This window comes from Fopius arisanus, unplaced genomic scaffold (genome assembly GCF_000806365.1).
Source record: "Fopius arisanus strain USDA-PBARC FA_bdor unplaced genomic scaffold, ASM80636v1 scaffold00078, whole genome shotgun sequence".
NCBI lineage: Eukaryota > Metazoa > Arthropoda > Insecta > Hymenoptera > Braconidae > Fopius > Fopius arisanus.
Genome location: NW_011887817.1, coordinates 35,063 through 51,904, shown reverse-complemented (window position 1 = coordinate 51,904; position 16,842 = coordinate 35,063). Strand labels below are relative to the sequence as shown.

The window sequence follows — 16,842 nt, the reverse complement described above, 5'->3', positions numbered from 1 at the left end:
ATGGAGTCATCACTTAGAAAAGATTGTTTATTTATCGATAACAATTTTGGTTACAGAATGTAATTGACGATAAATATTCATTTAACACTCTCGATGATGATATGTTCGCGCTCTTTCTTCACTCTGGCCATTCGTTTTTTGTAGAGTCTCTCGTGCGTTCGTTTCATCTCCAGAATCTCCTTCATGTCCTCTTTGTCCTCCTCCTGGAATATAATTGATATTATCTAATGTCTATGGAGATTGGAGTAATGAAATTACAGATTGATGTAATCGAAGCACAAGTGCCCTGCGACCATCAGACATGGGCTGTGAATAATCCATGAGTTTCTTGAGTCTCTCTGCTGGAGCAACACCTCTCTCCACGACAAGAACGATCCTCGCCCACTGATAAATTCATTCCATGAATAATCAATGGATAACAGGCCATTTCTCCCTGAATGAAGAAATAAAAAATCAACTCACTTGTCGCTGCCACTCATTCCGAGTCTCTGCGATTTTCTGATAGGTATTTCCCATCATGGCGATCAACATATTAACCAGGAGTATAGCTACAATAGCCATGTACACCACGAAGAGACACTGCAATTGAATAAATTAGAGCTTTATCTTAATTGAATCGCAACGTCTTAATGAACCTTGGCCTCCATCTCGTGATCGGTTCTCTCGAATGCCCCGTAGTAGTCACCGAAATTCGTCATACTCATCAGAAACATCGCCATTATACTCTCCATTGGTGATGGCATGGGATTGCTCGTCGTGTCGTCTACTCCCTCGGGGGTTTGGGGATTGTCGAAGGATAGGAAAATTATATAGTAGGCTACAACAGAGGAATTAGCTCATTAAATCGGAGAACATTACGTGTGAAAACCATTTCCTTCGAACAATTAATTTCTATAATTTCAAAATCTATAACAATATTCTCAATATTGACTATATATGCATATTATATGCGTTTCCATTCTTCAATGAAAATACATAACTCGTACATTGAGTTTAGTTAAGGCTCGGGTGGATCATCTAGAAAAGATCATTTACTCCGAAATTCGGATTCCTAATTACTTTGGCAATTAATCGTTTTTTTCAATAATTGTTAGCTAGCGTTCTAGCGGTTGTCAACAACTAGGCCGCTACTTAATAATCATCGGAAAAAACGATTAATTGACGGAGTAATTAGAAGTCCCAATTTTGGAGTACATTATCTTTTCCAGACAGTCCATCCGGGCCTTAAAGAAAATTATACATTTATATTTATTTCAATTTCAATTTCATCAACTAAACGCAATGTATTAGTTATGTACTTGCATTATAGAATGAAATAGTGTATATATGCATCGATATATATATTTTTTTATTAAAAATAATATGTTTAGATATAAAGAAAACTAATTTTGTTAAAAGCCAACCGATTTTTCCACCATAATTTTCCTAAAGAATTCTTCCCCGCATCTGACCCCTGACCCCAGCTGCAAGATGATAAAAAAATTCCATTCTGATATTCGATATTCCGGAGAATATTAAACTGGCAATTGACCACAGCTGTTGCCTCCAGAGGATACAATAAAATATCCCTAATGACATAATTACCCCGTCAAACGATTCCAATAATAACTCATGATCCTATATTTATGTCACCGATTATCTCCTTCAGCACGTGCCATTGTGGCATGTTGCTCAAGTATGAAGTCAATGGCACAGTGCCTTGGCGATGAATCACGATGCAGTAATATAAGTAAAGTCCGCGACATTGATCAATCACTCTGGGATGATGCATGAATCGCGTCGTGAATTCAGTGATAATTTTCAAGTGCATCTGCGACGAAAGCCCACGGTTCAATAAAATCCGTGAATTAATAAAAAACATTGTCACTTGGAAAACATGAAAATTATGTCAATGTCGAATGATCTACATAAGTTGTCAGCGCGGAGTAATAAATGGGGCGATGATATCATTGGAATGACACGAGCTATTGATATTCAATCGAAAATTTTAACGACTACATAATTCTCATCTCTTATAAATTCACAACGGACTCCAGTGGAATGCGCTATTTTTATCTCTCTCCGTAGCAAAAATATTTGTGGAATTGGTGTTTAGACTGTTGCAAAGATGATGCGGTACTTAAAGATTGAGAAGTTCCTTCCTGAAGGCATGCCTGGAGCCTCACCTTGAGAGAATCCCATGACGAACACCAGATAAATCGTGACAAATCGGAGAAGATCTCCCATGATCATCCGGTAAATCATAACGACGAAAGGCCCAACAGTTTTGAATCCCCGACAGAAGAACAGAAAGTATGGGGCTGTTGTCAGCATGACGACAACTGCCAGCATGTCCTCGACTTTGTCTGCACAGGCAAGACGCAGAAAGGGAAATGACATGAGGATGCAGCAGGAGAAGAGGAACATGACACGGGATGGTGCTGTCATCTGAAACGTTGATTAATTCCTGAATTTATTGAGGGACGAATCGAGGGATGAATTTCGTTGGAGCTCACGAGGTTCTCGATGAACATGTTGAGCCCTAGGAATCTCGCCTCCCGGAGAGCTGCCAGGATGTAAAGCATTGCCCCGAGCTCCATGAAAACCTCCGCCGTCAGTCTTATTTTTGCGGTTGACGAGTCCAGCTGCATCAGTCTGCAAACTTCCGTCAAGTCCTCCCACCTGGACGATTTAAATAAAATAAAGTGCCTCTGCTGTTATTTTTGTAAGTCTTCCTCGGGACGTACCACTCCTCATTGAGAGCAGCATCCATGATAAAAGCTGAGGGTGTCACCTGCTCGTAGACACTCTCATTTCTTCTCCCGTCGAGTTCCACCAGACTCTCGTCTAGAAGAGACTTATCATAATCTGAATTCAAGACCTCCTTCAACGACATCGTGATGTTATCCGAAATTCTTGAGATAAAACTCTCGACACTCGCTGGTGTTGCATTGTTGGTGAAGAAATTAGTGGCCAGAGTGATTGCTACTTGTCGTATAACTCGGGACAGCTGACCTAATCCCTGATTCTTGGAAACATGGGTAGTCATTAAAGTTGCGGAAAGTCCTCCACTCGAGGTAGTGATATCAGAACTCGAAGTGGGTCTTGTAGAATTGGTAGATGAATCGGTTGAAGACGGTCCCGGCCGAAGTACGAAGCTTATCAGAGATAAGACGAAGTAAAAACAGAAGAGGAAAAATTGCCGATAAAATCTGTAATAAAAACAACAACAACAACAAATTGGATTGGGACAGTACACGGGCATTGATTACCGCGATTTGATGAATGTATTCCACTTGGCATTCAACAGATCCACAAGGACACCGTCCATCAACTCCAGATGCTCCTCCGTTTCCTGGAATAACCGATAATTACACATAACATAGCACCATTTGTCCATGAATTAATAAACAATTTACCCCAAAAACCACTAAATTCAGGGCTGAATTGTTATTGATCGTTCCATTATTGACATCAATGGTATCAAACTGCGAGAGAGGATAGGCAGCGCAAGTGATGCTCCCAATCTGCCAATAAATTTCCCTCTCGATATTCATAATGTGAAAGAACATTTCGATTCTTGCTAGTCGAGCAGAAAGCGTCAGAGGCGTTAAGTGTTGATTGTTGCGAATCGATAAGGAAGCGCCGACCTCATACGCCATATCGAAAGTATTCTCAAATAAAAAAGATAAGGTATGAATCATTTTCACGAATTCAGAGGAGAATTCTGCAGCGATTGGAGACCAAATGACAAAAAAAAACGGTATAAACTGGATAAATTGCATAAATGAATTACCAATTTGGAGTAGATGACGAGCATGTGCAGGACAGTGTTGCCATTGGTATCTTGTTTGTCTGGATCAGCACCTCTGGCCAGCATCAGGCGGTAGCACTCCTCTTGACCCAGACAAGCAGCAAAACTCAACGGATATTCACCCCAGTACACGTATCTTCAGAGAACCCATAAAAATCCAATAAATCATATTTTTATTGGAGTACTTCGTTCGTTCGTTGATAGTTGAAAAAGTGATTCTAACCCGTCGTAATTGGTTTCAGGCGTGACACAAGGCCATTCATGATCGAGACTGTCTGTTCTAGATGCCTTTTGATCCTCTGGACACATGAAATTACCGAAACAACGTTCATCAACATCCGCACCACTGTCCAATAGATATTTTACCATCGCTGGATCCTCGTTGACGATCGCTATGTGGAGAACATTTTCACCTGCGAGCAGTGAATAATTCTGAATGATCAGTTGATTTAAAGACTGAGCTAATTGGTACCGTAATATTCGTCGCTGAGATAAATATCGTTGATGAGATTTGGGTAGAAGCGTAATAGTCGTTTTGCCAGATCGGCATGGAGTGCTGTGGCGTTGAGCATGCACAGATGGAGAATCGTCTCACCAACAGCTCCACGATCACTCAAATTCCAGCAGATCAGTCTGTATTTGCTCTTATCTCCAAAATAAAACGAAAAATCATGTCAAGAGGTGGATAAGAGTGTGAACATCATCGAGTGTAATTTTACCGATTTTAGTCTCGTCGATGATGTCGTCCTTCATGTCCACGTCCACGTCGTAGTCCGCGGGGTTTTCCATTGCCTTTAGCACCGGGAGCTGCAAAAAATCGGGGAAAATAAACATTGGGTATTTTCGCAGGAGACAAATGGCTATTGTCATTCACCATTTTATGTCGCGGTCGCTCTTTATTTCTGAGGAGGACTAGCTTGGAAATTGGAATCCACTTGCCCTTTCCTTTATTGTACAGAAAAGGCTCGACCTTGGTCCTTATCGCATGATCCAGTTCTGCATACTGTTTTGTTTGCGTTGCCCTCTTCATCATGTCAACCAGCAGTCCACCACCTACGAAATTTCAAAAGTCAGGGATATAAAAAGATGTAATAATAGACGATCCAGCTGGTGGGGAAAAAATACATTTAACGAAAAATCCGAGTATTCAGTCCATTAAATGCTTGAGAATTGAGACCAAGATGATGTATTTTCGTCACTCAATTGCTATTTATTTCCAAAACTAGAGTTATGTGCAAGAAATCGCACCAGACGATTTTTGCATCACAATAAGACTTTTTCTATTTTTGTACTTTTTGTACTCCACAAAAGGCTGAGGGAATATTCTTTACCTTTCAAGTCGACTAATTTGTACAATAATATGGAGGAAGTGTCTGTCTGTTTTTTTACTCCACTTGTGACATTGCTCTCAGTATTTCCCATTATCCAATTTTTTAAAAACAATTTCTCAACTCTCGGTGTTTCCGTATTCGCAGTTGCTACAGACTTATCGATCATACAATGACTTCACCACGTGGTTATCACTGCAGCGACCTGATGCCCTGAGGAAATTCTCTCGACAAATTTCTCGTCATTTTTTTCTCCATCGGGATGATTCGATTCAATTAATCGCAGAAGCTGCGCAATTTGGACTCCGAGAGCCTTTGAAATCTCATGCGAGAGTTAAAATTGTAGAGCAAAAAGAATGCACTTGGGTATGACCTGAAAATAGACAGTGCGACATTAAAAGTATGCGCTGCCCCAAATTTCATTTTGAGCAATTTTGGGACGCGACCGCGACCCCGAAGGTCACGAGAACCGAAAAAAAATATATAAAAATCGGTTTACGACGTGATATTTTGAGTTTGAACGGCTCAGGGAATTCACGGGCACTTAAATTCTCTCCACGTGCATCAATGTTTTCTAATTATAATGATTCAAGAATTGGCATTGTTGGAGAACAATGAAATCATAATAATAGCTAAATGACCAGGAAGTGCTACCCGATCCCTTCAGCAGTGTAATCAAATTCTTATGGATCCACTGGTGGATATTAAATAAAAGAAATGAAAAATTTAGTGTTTAGTCGAGTTTATACGAGACTCGCAATTCCCTCCGGAAAAATCTAAAAAAATTAATGAGAATATTTGATCTCAGTATTTTTGCTGAACCCGTCAAGCAATTGACTGGAGTCATGATGGATTCAATTGGGTAAAATTGGGAAGAATGGGTCTATGATGAATATTTCAACCACAAACACTTCATTCCCCATGCAAATAGCCATCTACTCAAAATTATTCACAACGAAAAAAAATTATTAACGCTCAATTCAAATCGCACAACTAAATCCAAAAAAAAATTATCTCACGCCTCAAAAATATGGCAACGATACTAGAAAAAATTTTAAGTGTTCCCCCTATTTGTGGTAAAGTGCCTCCTTGAATCGTAAAAAAATCTAGTGTCAGTCGTAAATCACGGGGAAATAGCGCTAATAATCCTCAAGTTAATTAACTATTAGGAAACGTCCCCTTGAAGCTGCAACTGCAAAAAAATGTTTTCGATAAAAAAAAATGTTCAACAATATATTCAGTATAGTCATCATATATTTCACACTATAATAAAAAGTATATAAATAATGCATCGCGTTGCGCTAATAAACAATAATTTTTTACCTCTTATATAAAACACTAAAAAAATTATTGATTAAAAATTATCAAAACCAAAAAAGTTATATATGTTATATATATGCAATGAAATATATGTGCATAAAGTACATTTCATCTATATAAATTTTTTACGGAATAAATATGTAATTAACAATTTTTTCAAAAGGCAAAAATTTGTGTCTGGATTGCAGATTGTAATTATTTATTCACATTTCTTAAAATCAAAGAAAGTTATATATATGGAATATAAAATATGTGTATAAAATATATATCATGTATATGTACAATTTTTTTAATTAACAGAAAATATGTGGTTAACACTTTTTTTTAAAGAAAAAGTTTTATTTGGGTGTTGAAGAATTTCTCTAGCTGACAAATGGAGTTCTGCACTAGCTGAATTTTCCAGGAGTATTTCGAATTGATTGATTCGGGGGGAGGGGGGGGGGGGGGTCATATCTCCCCGGAATTGATTGAGTTTATAATTGTAACTCTCGTAATGCAGTGCGCGAGAATAAAAAGGCGTGACGTTGGAGAGTTGCTTTAAACCGAATTGTGATAGTCGAGGCTTATTTCAACGTTGACTTTACCTCGTGTACAGCTGGGGGGTCAGTGCGACTTGTGCTTTCGAGTCGCGAACCACTTGCTGTCCAACAGGGGAACAATTCAAATTTTCCCACAATTCAGACCAACTCAATTCTCCAAAGAGTGTCGTTAAACCCCTAGTGCACCTGATAAGAAGATTGATACCTGCACTCATTGTGCATTTTTTCTTAAAATGAGAAACATTCAACTCACGTAAGTACAGCTAGTCTTATAACGTATATGTATAACTCTACCCAAACTCATTGGTCATCAAAAAAAAAAATCTATCCACCACAATTAATCCGTGATCAATCCGTAATTAATCCGTGATTAATCCGCTCTTAATCCGTGATTAATGCGCTCTTAATCCGCGATGAATGGGCAGTGAATCGGCAATGAATCCGCAATTGGTCCGTAATAAATCCGCAAATAATAAATAATCGGTAATTCTGGATGAGAAATGAATGTCGGATTTTTGGAGAATGACAGGAGAATCATTGGAGAACTGTTAGAAGACAGGACTCGGAAAATTAAATAATCCGAAGATTCTGACTGGCCGAGGTACCACCGCGGCTCCCCGAGGTTTTTCCACTTTTATCTCGTAACGCGAGAGTGATAACTCGAGTTTTATATATCAAGCGAAATTCCTGAGTAGATAGTAATCATAAATACATCACAACATCATTATTTAAAACTATAAATTTTTCGCTGTAAAAAATTCCATTAAATAAATTCATCACAAAGATCAAGGCTGTTCACTCCTGGTGCCTCTCACCACCGCCCCGAAGATGCGTAAATGTCAGATGAATGAATAATCCAATTAACCAAATAATACCAAACCCAATACCAACGAATTCCCCAGGAATTTCAATTCAGCAAATAAACGTCATCACTCAAACACGTAACACCCATTCCCCTTATCAGCATGAAAAATTCCCAAGAGATTGCAAGCGTTAATATTTACATAGCGTCATGCTGAATCAATTACAATTCAATCCAAATATCTGAGTTGAAAAAATGAAAGCAGGACGCGGTTGTGGAGATCGTCTGAGCGTGTCATTGGCAAATCCAAAGTCGTCATCTTTGCATTTTACTCGGTGACTTAATCCCATGCTTCAAGGCATTGGCATGAAATAAAGATTCAATGGTATTTCACCCTGTGGTCAGAACTGCGGAAGATTGAGAGAGAAAAAGCCGAGAAAAAGAGGAGAAAAGCCAGACTAACGCGGATGTCCCGTGAAATAGAACGTTTACTATCAAGATGAAGAAGCTCTAGCCGCAAAGTACTTTATGAGTCACGGGTTCAGCAATTTTTATTCATCATTTTTTTTATAATTATTTTTTAAATTGTTATCTCGGTTTTCATCTGCACACGTCTCTTCCTGGGAGAAGCCCAAGTGGCAAAAGGTACTGAAGTCTTCAGTACTTTACCACACAACAAATTATTTGCTCCAATTAGGCCTGTCAGTTATGAATCGGTGTCATGGTGCTTTATTTGACGCTATAATTAAATCATTCATTAATTCTCAACGTCGAGGGTGAAGATGATGAATCTAACAATATTATCCTTGGGAATTTATCGTGGAGATTATTCACGTCATCTAAATTACACTCAGAAAATTTCTCTGGTTAACGATCTGTTTCTTCGATCGATCGTTTATTCCAATCCGTCGATGACGTCGCTCCATTCAATGTGATTACGTCGACAATTTACACTGTCAACGGATTGCTATGCAATCATTTATCGAATCAGTAGTCACTACAATGCCATCAGCTGTTGCGCTGATTCATTTATCGAACCGAGATAGATGGCTAATATATTTTTCTCAATTTCCCAATATCTGTGTTTATGTTTTCCATTCATTTCGCCTCAAAGTATTCATTCAGTGATACTAGGTACTGAGTAATATCAATTTATCAATTGACGGTTCATTCAGTAATCCGATTTCTCCATACCAATATTACTAGAGGACATACTAATTAATTAACTATTTTTATTTCTGTTTAATTTTTATTGATTGAGAATTCATTATTTATTTTTGTATCGATTCTTATCAGTATTGGTTTAATCTAATTGTTGCCATTTCTTCTGGAAAATTCAGGGAAATCGTCGAATCGTTGAGAATAATTCCTTTAGGAAATAAACCGTGCACTTGAACAAAGTGAACAATAAATTATTATTTACTTCACCTTTGCACAATCGCAATGACAATCCGTGCAGAGAAAATATAAAAATAATCGATCTATTAATAAGCCCTGAATAAAGTAAACCGGTGCTTCGTGTTGCGTAAAAGATATTTTCAAATAGAGACATTGATGGACGATTGCACTGGTTCCAGTCTACTACCTAGACTCATAAATAATTTAACATAATTTCCGCTTTTAGTAGAATAATGCTTTATGCATTATATACTGAACTTTTTCGTAGAATTTCGAGAGGAACTTGTTCGACAGTCAGAGCAAGTCTTCTTGTCCTCCTGTCGCTGGCAATAGCACACGCAATACCTGATTATTCAGGATTGCCTCCGGGTCCTTACTGCGCTGGACGATTTGACACTGGAAGATGCTGTCCAGGACGACAAGATGACTGTGGTGCGCCCATCCTCAGCACCACCTGCTACTGCGATGATTTCTGCAACAGAACGAGGGAAGAGGACTGCTGTCCAGATTACTGGTCGCACTGTAAATTAATTACACTCCCCACAGAAGATCCACTCTTCGGTGGAAACATAAGACGTGAGTTGGACACTCAAGTCACCAGAGATCGGGCAATATAATTTCCCTGATTACGATATTTCAGAATGTTTCCACGAGGGAAAATACTACAAGCACGGAGAGACGTTCCTATCCAACTGCAACATCTGGTGCGTCAATTTCTCCCTCTTCCCCGCGAGAACTAACTAAAAAAATTAATAAATCATTTATTCCAGCAAGTGTTCATCATTAGGGCAATTCGCGAAAATTCGCTGCGACGAAAAGAGGTGCCTGATGGACACGGACTTGCTGAGGGAGTTGGAGTCTCAGTGGGACATGTCCTGGACACCAGGAAATTATTCCAAGTTCTGGGGACGAACTCTGACCGACGGAATTGAATTGAGACTGGGAACGCTGAATCCAGGGAAATCCGTAAGTGGTGTTCTTCAATAATGGAAGAGAAAATAAATAGATATTTTCCACAGATGTATCGAATGAATCCAGTGAAAAGACATTACAACCCCGATGCACTGCCACGAGAATTCGACGCGAGATTGAAATGGCCGAGGGATATATCCGGTATAAAGGAGCAGGGATGGTGTGGATCCTCCTGGGCCATCTCCACGGCTCAAGTTGCATCCGACAGATTTGCACTGATGAGCAAAGGAGCCGAGGCAGTCAATCTCAGTCCCCAGCACCTGATTTCCTGCAACAACAGAGGACAGCAGGGCTGCAGGGGTGGATACCTGGACCGTGCCTGGCTCTTCATGAGAAAATTCGGGTACCAATTGATCCTAATCTATAAATTAACTGGATTTATTTTTTAAATATTCTTTTAATGACTTTTTAGTGTAGTCGATGAAGACTGCTACTCATGGTCCGGGATGAACGACAAATGCAGAATACGAAAACGAACAGATCTTCGCGGTGCGGGTTGCAACCGCTCGCCAAATCCCTTCAGGACGGAATTGTACAAAGTTGGACCGGCGTATCGTCTCGGGAACGAGACGGATATAATGCAGGAGATTCTCATATCAGGACCAGTGCAGGGTAATCAATGATCAATAGTCTAAAGCTCTCAGTTGAATTTTAATTATAATTCTTCAATAGCTACCATGAAAGTCTACCAAGACTTCTTCACCTATCAACGGGGAATTTACAAGCACTCGAGAGTCGTTGAGAATTACCCGACAGGTTATCATTCGGTGAGGATAGTGGGGTGGGGGGAGGAGCTGTACGGAAATAGTCCACCGACGAAGTATTGGGTAAATATGAGATATTAAAAATTTTATTACTTCCCGAATACTTTCTGTTTTCTGTATTCGACGGACTTTTGAAATATTCTCAATTTCAGATCGCCGCCAACTCCTGGGGCTCAGACTGGGGGGAAAACGGTTTCTTCAAACTCCAAAAGGGGAGAAACGAGTGTGAAATCGAGTCCTACGTATTAGGCATCTGGCCCAAAACAGTCCCATACAATTAACGCTAATACCCCAAAAATTGAAATAAAATGCATTTATCGAATCTCGATAACTTCACTCGAATGTTATTTAATTAATCATTACTGCTTTGTGTGATGTCACGTGTATGTACTCCATGTGTGTAAATGTATGAAATAATTGTAGTTTAGATCGTAAATATATTTTGTATATCAATAAAAATATCGTTACCTCGTGATTGATAGAGTTTGATATTTTTTTAAATAAGTGGATGGCAATTGGCGTTTAGAAAAACGATTTTTATTTTTGTTTTATGACAAGCGATTGATAACTTTTTATCGTTTTCTTCGGAGTGACAGAGAATTCCTCCTGAGCCACGCAGCTTTGCGTGAGCCACCAATTGTCTGTGAGAAACGGTGACCCTTGCCCAATCCTCGAGAGCTTCTACCTGATGAAGTTTTACCACGTAGCTCACGGTGTTTGTGTACAGCATTACAAATCCAGTTTACTTTGGGATCATTGCGAATAGCCTGAAAGCCAAAAGTAAAAAATTATTCCTCCACTTGTATAATTTATATTATAAATTCGCCATTACATTCATGATTTTCATGAATAAAAGTCTGACCTTGTGGGCAGGATCGACGAGGATGACCTCGAAGTATTTGTAGGACGAGTCCTGGGCTACCCAGTAGCTGTTGAGGACTCTCAGGCCACCGCAGCGTCTGCCAACGCGTTCCTAAAATATCAAATCACCTCCAATTACTCTCACGATTAAAAAACCCTGAATTCTCGTATTTGGAGGTTAAATAAAATTCAGACATCCAAGGAAGCAAATGCAATCATGAATTTTCTTTGCTAAAAATGTTATCATCATTCAGTAGTTCAAACAAATAACTCAACAATTCGAGGGAAGGATTAATTACCTCAGCCACGGATTGGAGCTTCCTGGTGGGTTTCAGTTGGTTGACACCATGGCTCTTGGGTTTACCGTAGGTTGCACCCTTGGGAACAGGACGTTTGCGTCCACCACGACGTACACGAATTCTGAATATAACAAAACCTACAACAAATAGTGTCACTCAATGAAACAAGTCACATCCTGATATAAACAAACTGAACTAATCCCTGGATCATCATCAGACGTACATAATCTTCACAGAAAACTAAGAGTGGTGCATGTACAAATCATCATTTAATCCTGTGATTAAATCCTGAAGTGATAAGATTGAGTGGAATAACTTGGAAAAATTGTGGGACAATCGTCAGACGTACATGATCTTCAGAGCAGAACTAAGAGTGGTGCATGTACGAATCATCATGCGATTGATGATGAAATTGAGATATTATTTGTACCTTGTTTAGCTTTGTACCCTAAACGACGTGCCTTGTCAGGACGTGAGGGCCGGGGTGCCCGATGGAGTTTCGTCAGCTGGCGATACTGCCAGCACCTGACTCGAAGCAAAAAACGAAGCACATCGCTCTGCTTTTTGCGGTACAACTCTTGCATGTACTTGTACGCACCCATCGTGTCAACCTGCAACAAAACACGATGAAATAATTATCAACACATGATGATGAGCCTCTCCAAAGGAGGTTAGCAATATTTATGCGTATTTTTTTTCACTGATCAATCCCCCGAGATAAAAATTTTTCTATCAACGTGGCAATTATCTCATTCTCATTCAATTGATCACTCATTGCTCAGGGAAAAATCAAGGATGTCGTTGATTATTTGGGATTATCATTCACTGACACTCACCCTGCACGATCAGTACACGAAGGAAAGAACGTCCATCTTGGAACAGCAAGATTAGCAGCTCCAGGTGGCGTGCAGTTCTGAGATTGCCAGCTTCATGATAATTTCACTCTTCCAGTGTTCCCTGAACGACTGACGGTAAAATCTATCTCTGGTGATAAAAAAAGAATGGATAAATGTCCGCCGTGATTCATGCCGTTCATGCCCTTCATGCCCCAAGGAGTGATAATTTTTGGAAATTAGAGTGCAATTTATGGAGTGAAGATAAATATTGAGAAGTGAGTGATCATTTGGAGGAGTCCTCCAAAAGTGCTTGTAGAGGAAGAATACATTCGCAATGCCGGTAATTATGTGTTTTATTGTTTTGTTTATTCACTATGTCACTGTCAGATTTAATAATCAAATGGGTGTAACCCGTTGTGGATGACGTTCAAGGAAAATGTTGGGCTGATGGTGAATTGCTTTTTTTTCAGGCTTATCATTCAAGTTTTGTCAAAGATGGTAGTTCCTTGGGGAATCTGGCATTACTGCCACTGAAGACGAGTTTCCGAGGCCCAGCCCCTCCTTGTTCCCCAGGAACGGAGCAGGATATCATCGACGAGGCGTTGTATTTTTTTAGGGCTAATGTATTCTTCAGGACGTACGAAATTAAGGTATGGGGACATCTCAATTAAAACATATAATGTATCACATTTGATTATAATAATTGGTATTTTTCAGAGTGAAGCCGATAGAGTATTGATTTACATTACCCTTTACATCACAGAGTGTCTGAAAAAGCTCCAAAAATGTGCAAATCAGAATCAAGCTCTCAATGAAATGTATTCCCTCGCGATTTCAAAGTTTGATATTCCAGGGGATCCAGGATTTCCTCTGAATTCAGTTTACGCTAAGCCTAGTAGTACAACAGAAGCTGGTGAGTTACACAGATCAATAATTTCCTCCCTGCGCAAATTTTTGAAAGATACATTGCGGATAAAAATCATTCCAGATCAAATGAGGCAATATCTACAGCAAATAAGACAAGAAACAGCGGCTCGTCTGGTGGAAAGAGTCTACAGTGATAACGGCAAACCCAGCAAATGGTGGCTGTGTTTTGCCAAGAAGAAGTTCATGGACAAGACTCTCTCACGTCCAGGGCAATAAAACTTACGCCAAAAATTCTTTACAGTTATTTCTCACTTTGTTCAATAATTTTTCTTTTATACAAAATGAAAAGCTCAAGAAATAAATCCATTAAGGCAAAATATTATAATCGTAATTCTGAATTTATTTTTTGAAAACATACAAAAACGTTTTGAAACCCTAGAAATGGTTAAAGCTTGGGCAGCCTATAGAGCCCCCCGGAGAAGAGCAACTGATGCTCCCTGACTTTTTTATCCAAAAAGTGCCTGAGCTCTGGGAGTCCACACTCAACAGCTCCAGGCCCTTGGGAAGCAAACATCTTGAGCATCTGGTGAATTCTCTCGAGAGGCATTGAATCCAAATTTGTCAGCATGCCAACGATGTAACTCCAGAAGACTTGGAGTTCCTCCTCCCTCTGGTCACTTGCACTGGCCATAACGCTCTCCACTTCCTCCTCCTCGACGCATTGTTCAGCAACGGATCTATTCTTCGTATTGCTGTCCTCCTGCAGAAGGAACACGTCATTCTCAATCTCCTTGAGAAGTCCCTGAGACACCCAGAACGATATCTTCCTCCTTAGGATGGTGGGAGGGACGTGCATTACCTCGGCGAGCTCCTCCACATTCCACTGATTCTTCTCCTGAAAATGAATGATAATCGTCGCATGGATGGGAGTGACACTGATATCGACCTTCCTGTCCCTCAATTGAATCTCCAAATTGACATTTCCCAGATGTGGCTTCCAGCATAGAGTCCTGTTCCCCTTGAGTGTCTCAAAAGTCTTGACATATTTATCCAATTGATTCTGCACGAACTTGGGAAGCTCCAACTTCCACTCCTCCTTGAAGGGCGGCCAGAACTGAGCGGAGAGAATCAGAGCTGAAGTGGAGAAGCCAGAACCTGAAGAGGACTCCTCCCCAGTATTGTAAGTCGGATTCGTCTGGATCAACCCATCGATCCTCTTTGAGTCATAAATATCCTTGAGCATAACTTCGCAATAATGCAGCTGGTTCTCCCCGAATCTCCTCTTCAGCAGCTCCAAGTGCCGAATCTCCCTGTCAGTGTGGTAATTCAGCTGGGAGAGAAGCCTATCAGCGAGAAGAGTGCGATACTCATTGACGAAGAGATCCTGACTGCCATAAACATTAACAAGCATCGAGATAATATCTGACATCCTCCTCTGATTGGATTTCGCTGGGTCAGCGTCCACCGGATCTGGCATCCACTTCTCCCAGTCCTCATTCTCCTCATCGACTGAGCCATCATCCAGCTGGAGGGATTCCCCTTTTACTAACTCGTCAGCTAGATCACTGGGAAAATCGTCCAGGAGACCACTTACGACGCATCGAACTGAAATTAAAAACACAAATTCGAGTGGTAATTCTCTGCCGATTGGTGACAACTTCCAATAACTCACCTGTGTCACTTCTACTCCTTAAATACGACTTGATGGGTTCTGTCACAGTCTCCAGCAGAACTCCAGTTGGATCCAGCTGCCTGAGAGCTTTAATAGCTGCGATATAAGCTGTCAGAATATCCGGAGTGTTTACACCAGGATGCAGTAACCTAGTCTTCAGGGCCTCCTGGAGACTCGTTATCAGAGCCTTTCTCAAATCAGTTCGCTCAAGGCAAATCCGGAGGTCTTCAATTGCCGGTTGAGAGTCTGGATATTCAATGATTATATTGAATAACTGGGAAATCCTGATATTCGTGTAAGTCTCGTACAGATAATACGATAGCTTCCTCTTGAATTTGAATATAGCGTCTTTGATTTTCGAGTCCAATGACACCGACTTCGAGGAGCCACCGGAAAATATGCGAGTTAGCCAGCTCAGGACAACCGTCTCCAGCCACTGGAGAAAGAATGATCAGAATAATAATCCATAAAATTTAATCCAGGAATGTACTTTAACAATTGTTTTTTCCTCACAGTTTCCAGAGACGACAGCTGGGAGACATCCAGAGACCTGTCGCAGACCCTGTGAACGTGATCCCTGATCCTGACATAGATGAGAGAGGTCAGGACATTGCCAACGAGTCGTTCCAACAGCTCCAGCTCAATTAACTTTCGATTGGTCTCATGAAACATGTAAACAATCATCTGACACTGACAACTGTCGACTTCCTTGTTGCATCCAGCGCATTGCAAAGCCGCCACTTCCCCAGAGTCTATCAAAAATCAAAAACAAATAAATACGAAAGACATCAAAAGACTTCTGAGGACTCGAAAGACTCACCAACTGTCAACGAATCCGTATTGCAAAACACATTGAGAGCAATCTTATAGAACTGCTCAATAATAACATCATGAGCCACGGGCAACTGACTCAACAACGTGGACCTCACAATCAGCTTGAACTGAGCTAGAATATTCAGATTCTGACCCTGAAATCTACCCTGTGCCTCATTAACCACCCCCAGAGGTTCGAGCCGCTTCAAAAGCGGCAAAAACTCCAAAAGCCTAGAGTACAGATCATCAACAGCCCTCCTAAACTGCTCGAATCCCTGCTCCTCATCGAAATTCCCAGAAAATTTGGACCAAAACGCCGGTGCCACTTGTTGCCGGATATGAAACTTAATTTCCTCAATGACAACAGCCCTGACACGATCAGCAACGTTAGCTCTCTTAATTCCCTCGAGAATTCTGGAATATTCATCATCGGAGCACTGAGACTGCACCTTACCCTCTAGAATGGGAAATGCGTGTCTGACGTCTCTAAGAATTCCCTCGGCATTAATTCCATCGACAGACATTTCCTCGAAATATCACTGATTCATCACAAACAGCAATGATTGACGAGTCTGACA

General features: G+C 40.4%; 5 protein-coding genes across 5 annotated transcripts; 2 read left to right on the top strand and 3 right to left on the bottom strand.

The window, feature by feature from the left end:
• Nucleotides 1–14: 14 nt before the first annotated feature.
• nan (transient receptor potential cation channel subfamily V member nanchung) lies at nucleotides 15–5,215 on the bottom strand. The gene is made up of 15 exons (XM_011310778.1): nucleotides 5,125–5,215; nucleotides 4,668–4,846; nucleotides 4,513–4,600; nucleotides 4,266–4,442; nucleotides 4,017–4,206; nucleotides 3,776–3,929; nucleotides 3,399–3,653; nucleotides 3,252–3,334; nucleotides 2,727–3,191; nucleotides 2,496–2,661; nucleotides 2,166–2,427; nucleotides 636–817; nucleotides 463–579; nucleotides 259–384; nucleotides 15–203 (listed from the first exon to the last, which is right to left on the bottom strand). The coding sequence occupies exons 1-15, from the start codon at nucleotides 5,213–5,215 to the stop codon at nucleotides 78–80; spliced, it is 2,661 nt and encodes an 886-aa protein (XP_011309080.1). The 3' UTR covers nucleotides 15–77.
• Nucleotides 5,216–6,980: 1,765 nt separating this feature from the next.
• On the top strand, nucleotides 6,981–11,391 carry Swim (Secreted Wg-interacting molecule). Its single transcript, XM_011310777.1, has 8 exons — nucleotides 6,981–7,233; nucleotides 9,449–9,756; nucleotides 9,821–9,884; nucleotides 9,951–10,146; nucleotides 10,200–10,495; nucleotides 10,565–10,764; nucleotides 10,825–10,979; nucleotides 11,069–11,391. The coding sequence occupies exons 1-8, from the start codon at nucleotides 7,214–7,216 to the stop codon at nucleotides 11,195–11,197; spliced, it is 1,368 nt and encodes a 455-aa protein (XP_011309079.1). The 5' UTR covers nucleotides 6,981–7,213; the 3' UTR covers nucleotides 11,198–11,391.
• Nucleotides 11,392–11,431: 40 nt separating this feature from the next.
• On the bottom strand, nucleotides 11,432–13,001 carry RpL15 (ribosomal protein L15). Its single transcript, XM_011310776.1, has 5 exons — nucleotides 12,913–13,001; nucleotides 12,507–12,687; nucleotides 12,077–12,213; nucleotides 11,779–11,889; nucleotides 11,432–11,683 (listed from the first exon to the last, which is right to left on the bottom strand). The coding sequence occupies exons 2-5, from the start codon at nucleotides 12,676–12,678 to the stop codon at nucleotides 11,489–11,491; spliced, it is 615 nt and encodes a 204-aa protein (XP_011309078.1). The 5' UTR covers nucleotides 12,679–12,687; nucleotides 12,913–13,001; the 3' UTR covers nucleotides 11,432–11,488.
• Nucleotides 13,002–13,094: 93 nt separating this feature from the next.
• On the top strand, nucleotides 13,095–14,158 carry Arpc3A (Actin-related protein 2/3 complex, subunit 3A). The gene is made up of 4 exons (XM_011310775.1): nucleotides 13,095–13,252; nucleotides 13,383–13,562; nucleotides 13,630–13,825; nucleotides 13,901–14,158. Exons 1-4 carry the CDS (start codon nucleotides 13,247–13,249, stop codon nucleotides 14,053–14,055), a joined length of 537 nt encoding a protein of 178 aa, XP_011309077.1. The 5' UTR covers nucleotides 13,095–13,246; the 3' UTR covers nucleotides 14,056–14,158.
• A 5-nt stretch (nucleotides 14,159–14,163) lies between these two features.
• On the bottom strand, nucleotides 14,164–16,812 carry morula (anaphase promoting complex subunit morula). The gene is made up of 4 exons (XM_011310774.1): nucleotides 16,272–16,812; nucleotides 15,965–16,203; nucleotides 15,452–15,887; nucleotides 14,164–15,384 (listed from the first exon to the last, which is right to left on the bottom strand). The coding sequence occupies exons 1-4, from the start codon at nucleotides 16,786–16,788 to the stop codon at nucleotides 14,225–14,227; spliced, it is 2,352 nt and encodes a 783-aa protein (XP_011309076.1). The 5' UTR covers nucleotides 16,789–16,812; the 3' UTR covers nucleotides 14,164–14,224.
• Between the last annotated feature and the right edge of the window lie 30 nt (nucleotides 16,813–16,842).

Excerpts from the sequence above, each read along its gene's own strand:
- nan (XM_011310778.1), bottom strand. The coding sequence starts at position 5,215 with ATGGGAAATACTGAGAGCAATGTCACAAGTGGAGTAAAAAAACAGACA. Across the intron at positions 3,192-3,251 it reads AATACATTCATCAAATCGCG|ATTTTATCGGCAATTTTTCC; the intron begins GTAATCAATGCC and ends TTTTTATTACAG. Across the intron at positions 2,428-2,495 it reads ACATGTTCATCGAGAACCTC|ATGACAGCACCATCCCGTGT; the intron begins GTGAGCTCCAAC and ends TCAACGTTTCAG.
- Swim (XM_011310777.1), top strand. The coding sequence starts at position 7,214 with ATGAGAAACATTCAACTCAC. Across the intron at positions 9,757-9,820 it reads CTTCGGTGGAAACATAAGAC|AATGTTTCCACGAGGGAAAA; the intron begins GTGAGTTGGACA and ends ACGATATTTCAG. Across the intron at positions 10,980-11,068 it reads GTCCACCGACGAAGTATTGG|ATCGCCGCCAACTCCTGGGG; the intron begins GTAAATATGAGA and ends TCTCAATTTCAG.
- RpL15 (XM_011310776.1), bottom strand. The coding sequence starts at position 12,678 with ATGGGTGCGTACAAGTACATGCAAGAGTTGTACCGCAAAAAGCAGAGC. Across the intron at positions 12,214-12,506 it reads AGGGTACAAAGCTAAACAAG|GTTTTGTTATATTCAGAATT; the intron begins GTACAAATAATA and ends TATTTGTTGTAG. Across the intron at positions 11,890-12,076 it reads AGCTCCAATCCGTGGCTGAG|GAACGCGTTGGCAGACGCTG; the intron begins GTAATTAATCCT and ends TTGATATTTTAG.
- Arpc3A (XM_011310775.1), top strand. Across the intron at positions 13,563-13,629 it reads TCAGGACGTACGAAATTAAG|AGTGAAGCCGATAGAGTATT; the intron begins GTATGGGGACAT and ends GGTATTTTTCAG. Across the intron at positions 13,826-13,900 it reads TAGTAGTACAACAGAAGCTG|ATCAAATGAGGCAATATCTA; the intron begins GTGAGTTACACA and ends AAATCATTCCAG.
- morula (XM_011310774.1), bottom strand. The coding sequence starts at position 16,788 with ATGTCTGTCGATGGAATTAATGCCGAGGGAATTCTTAGAGACGTCAGA. Across the intron at positions 16,204-16,271 it reads TACGGATTCGTTGACAGTTG|ACTCTGGGGAAGTGGCGGCT; the intron begins GTGAGTCTTTCG and ends GATTTTTGATAG. Across the intron at positions 15,385-15,451 it reads AAGGAGTAGAAGTGACACAG|TTCGATGCGTCGTAAGTGGT; the intron begins GTGAGTTATTGG and ends TTTTAATTTCAG.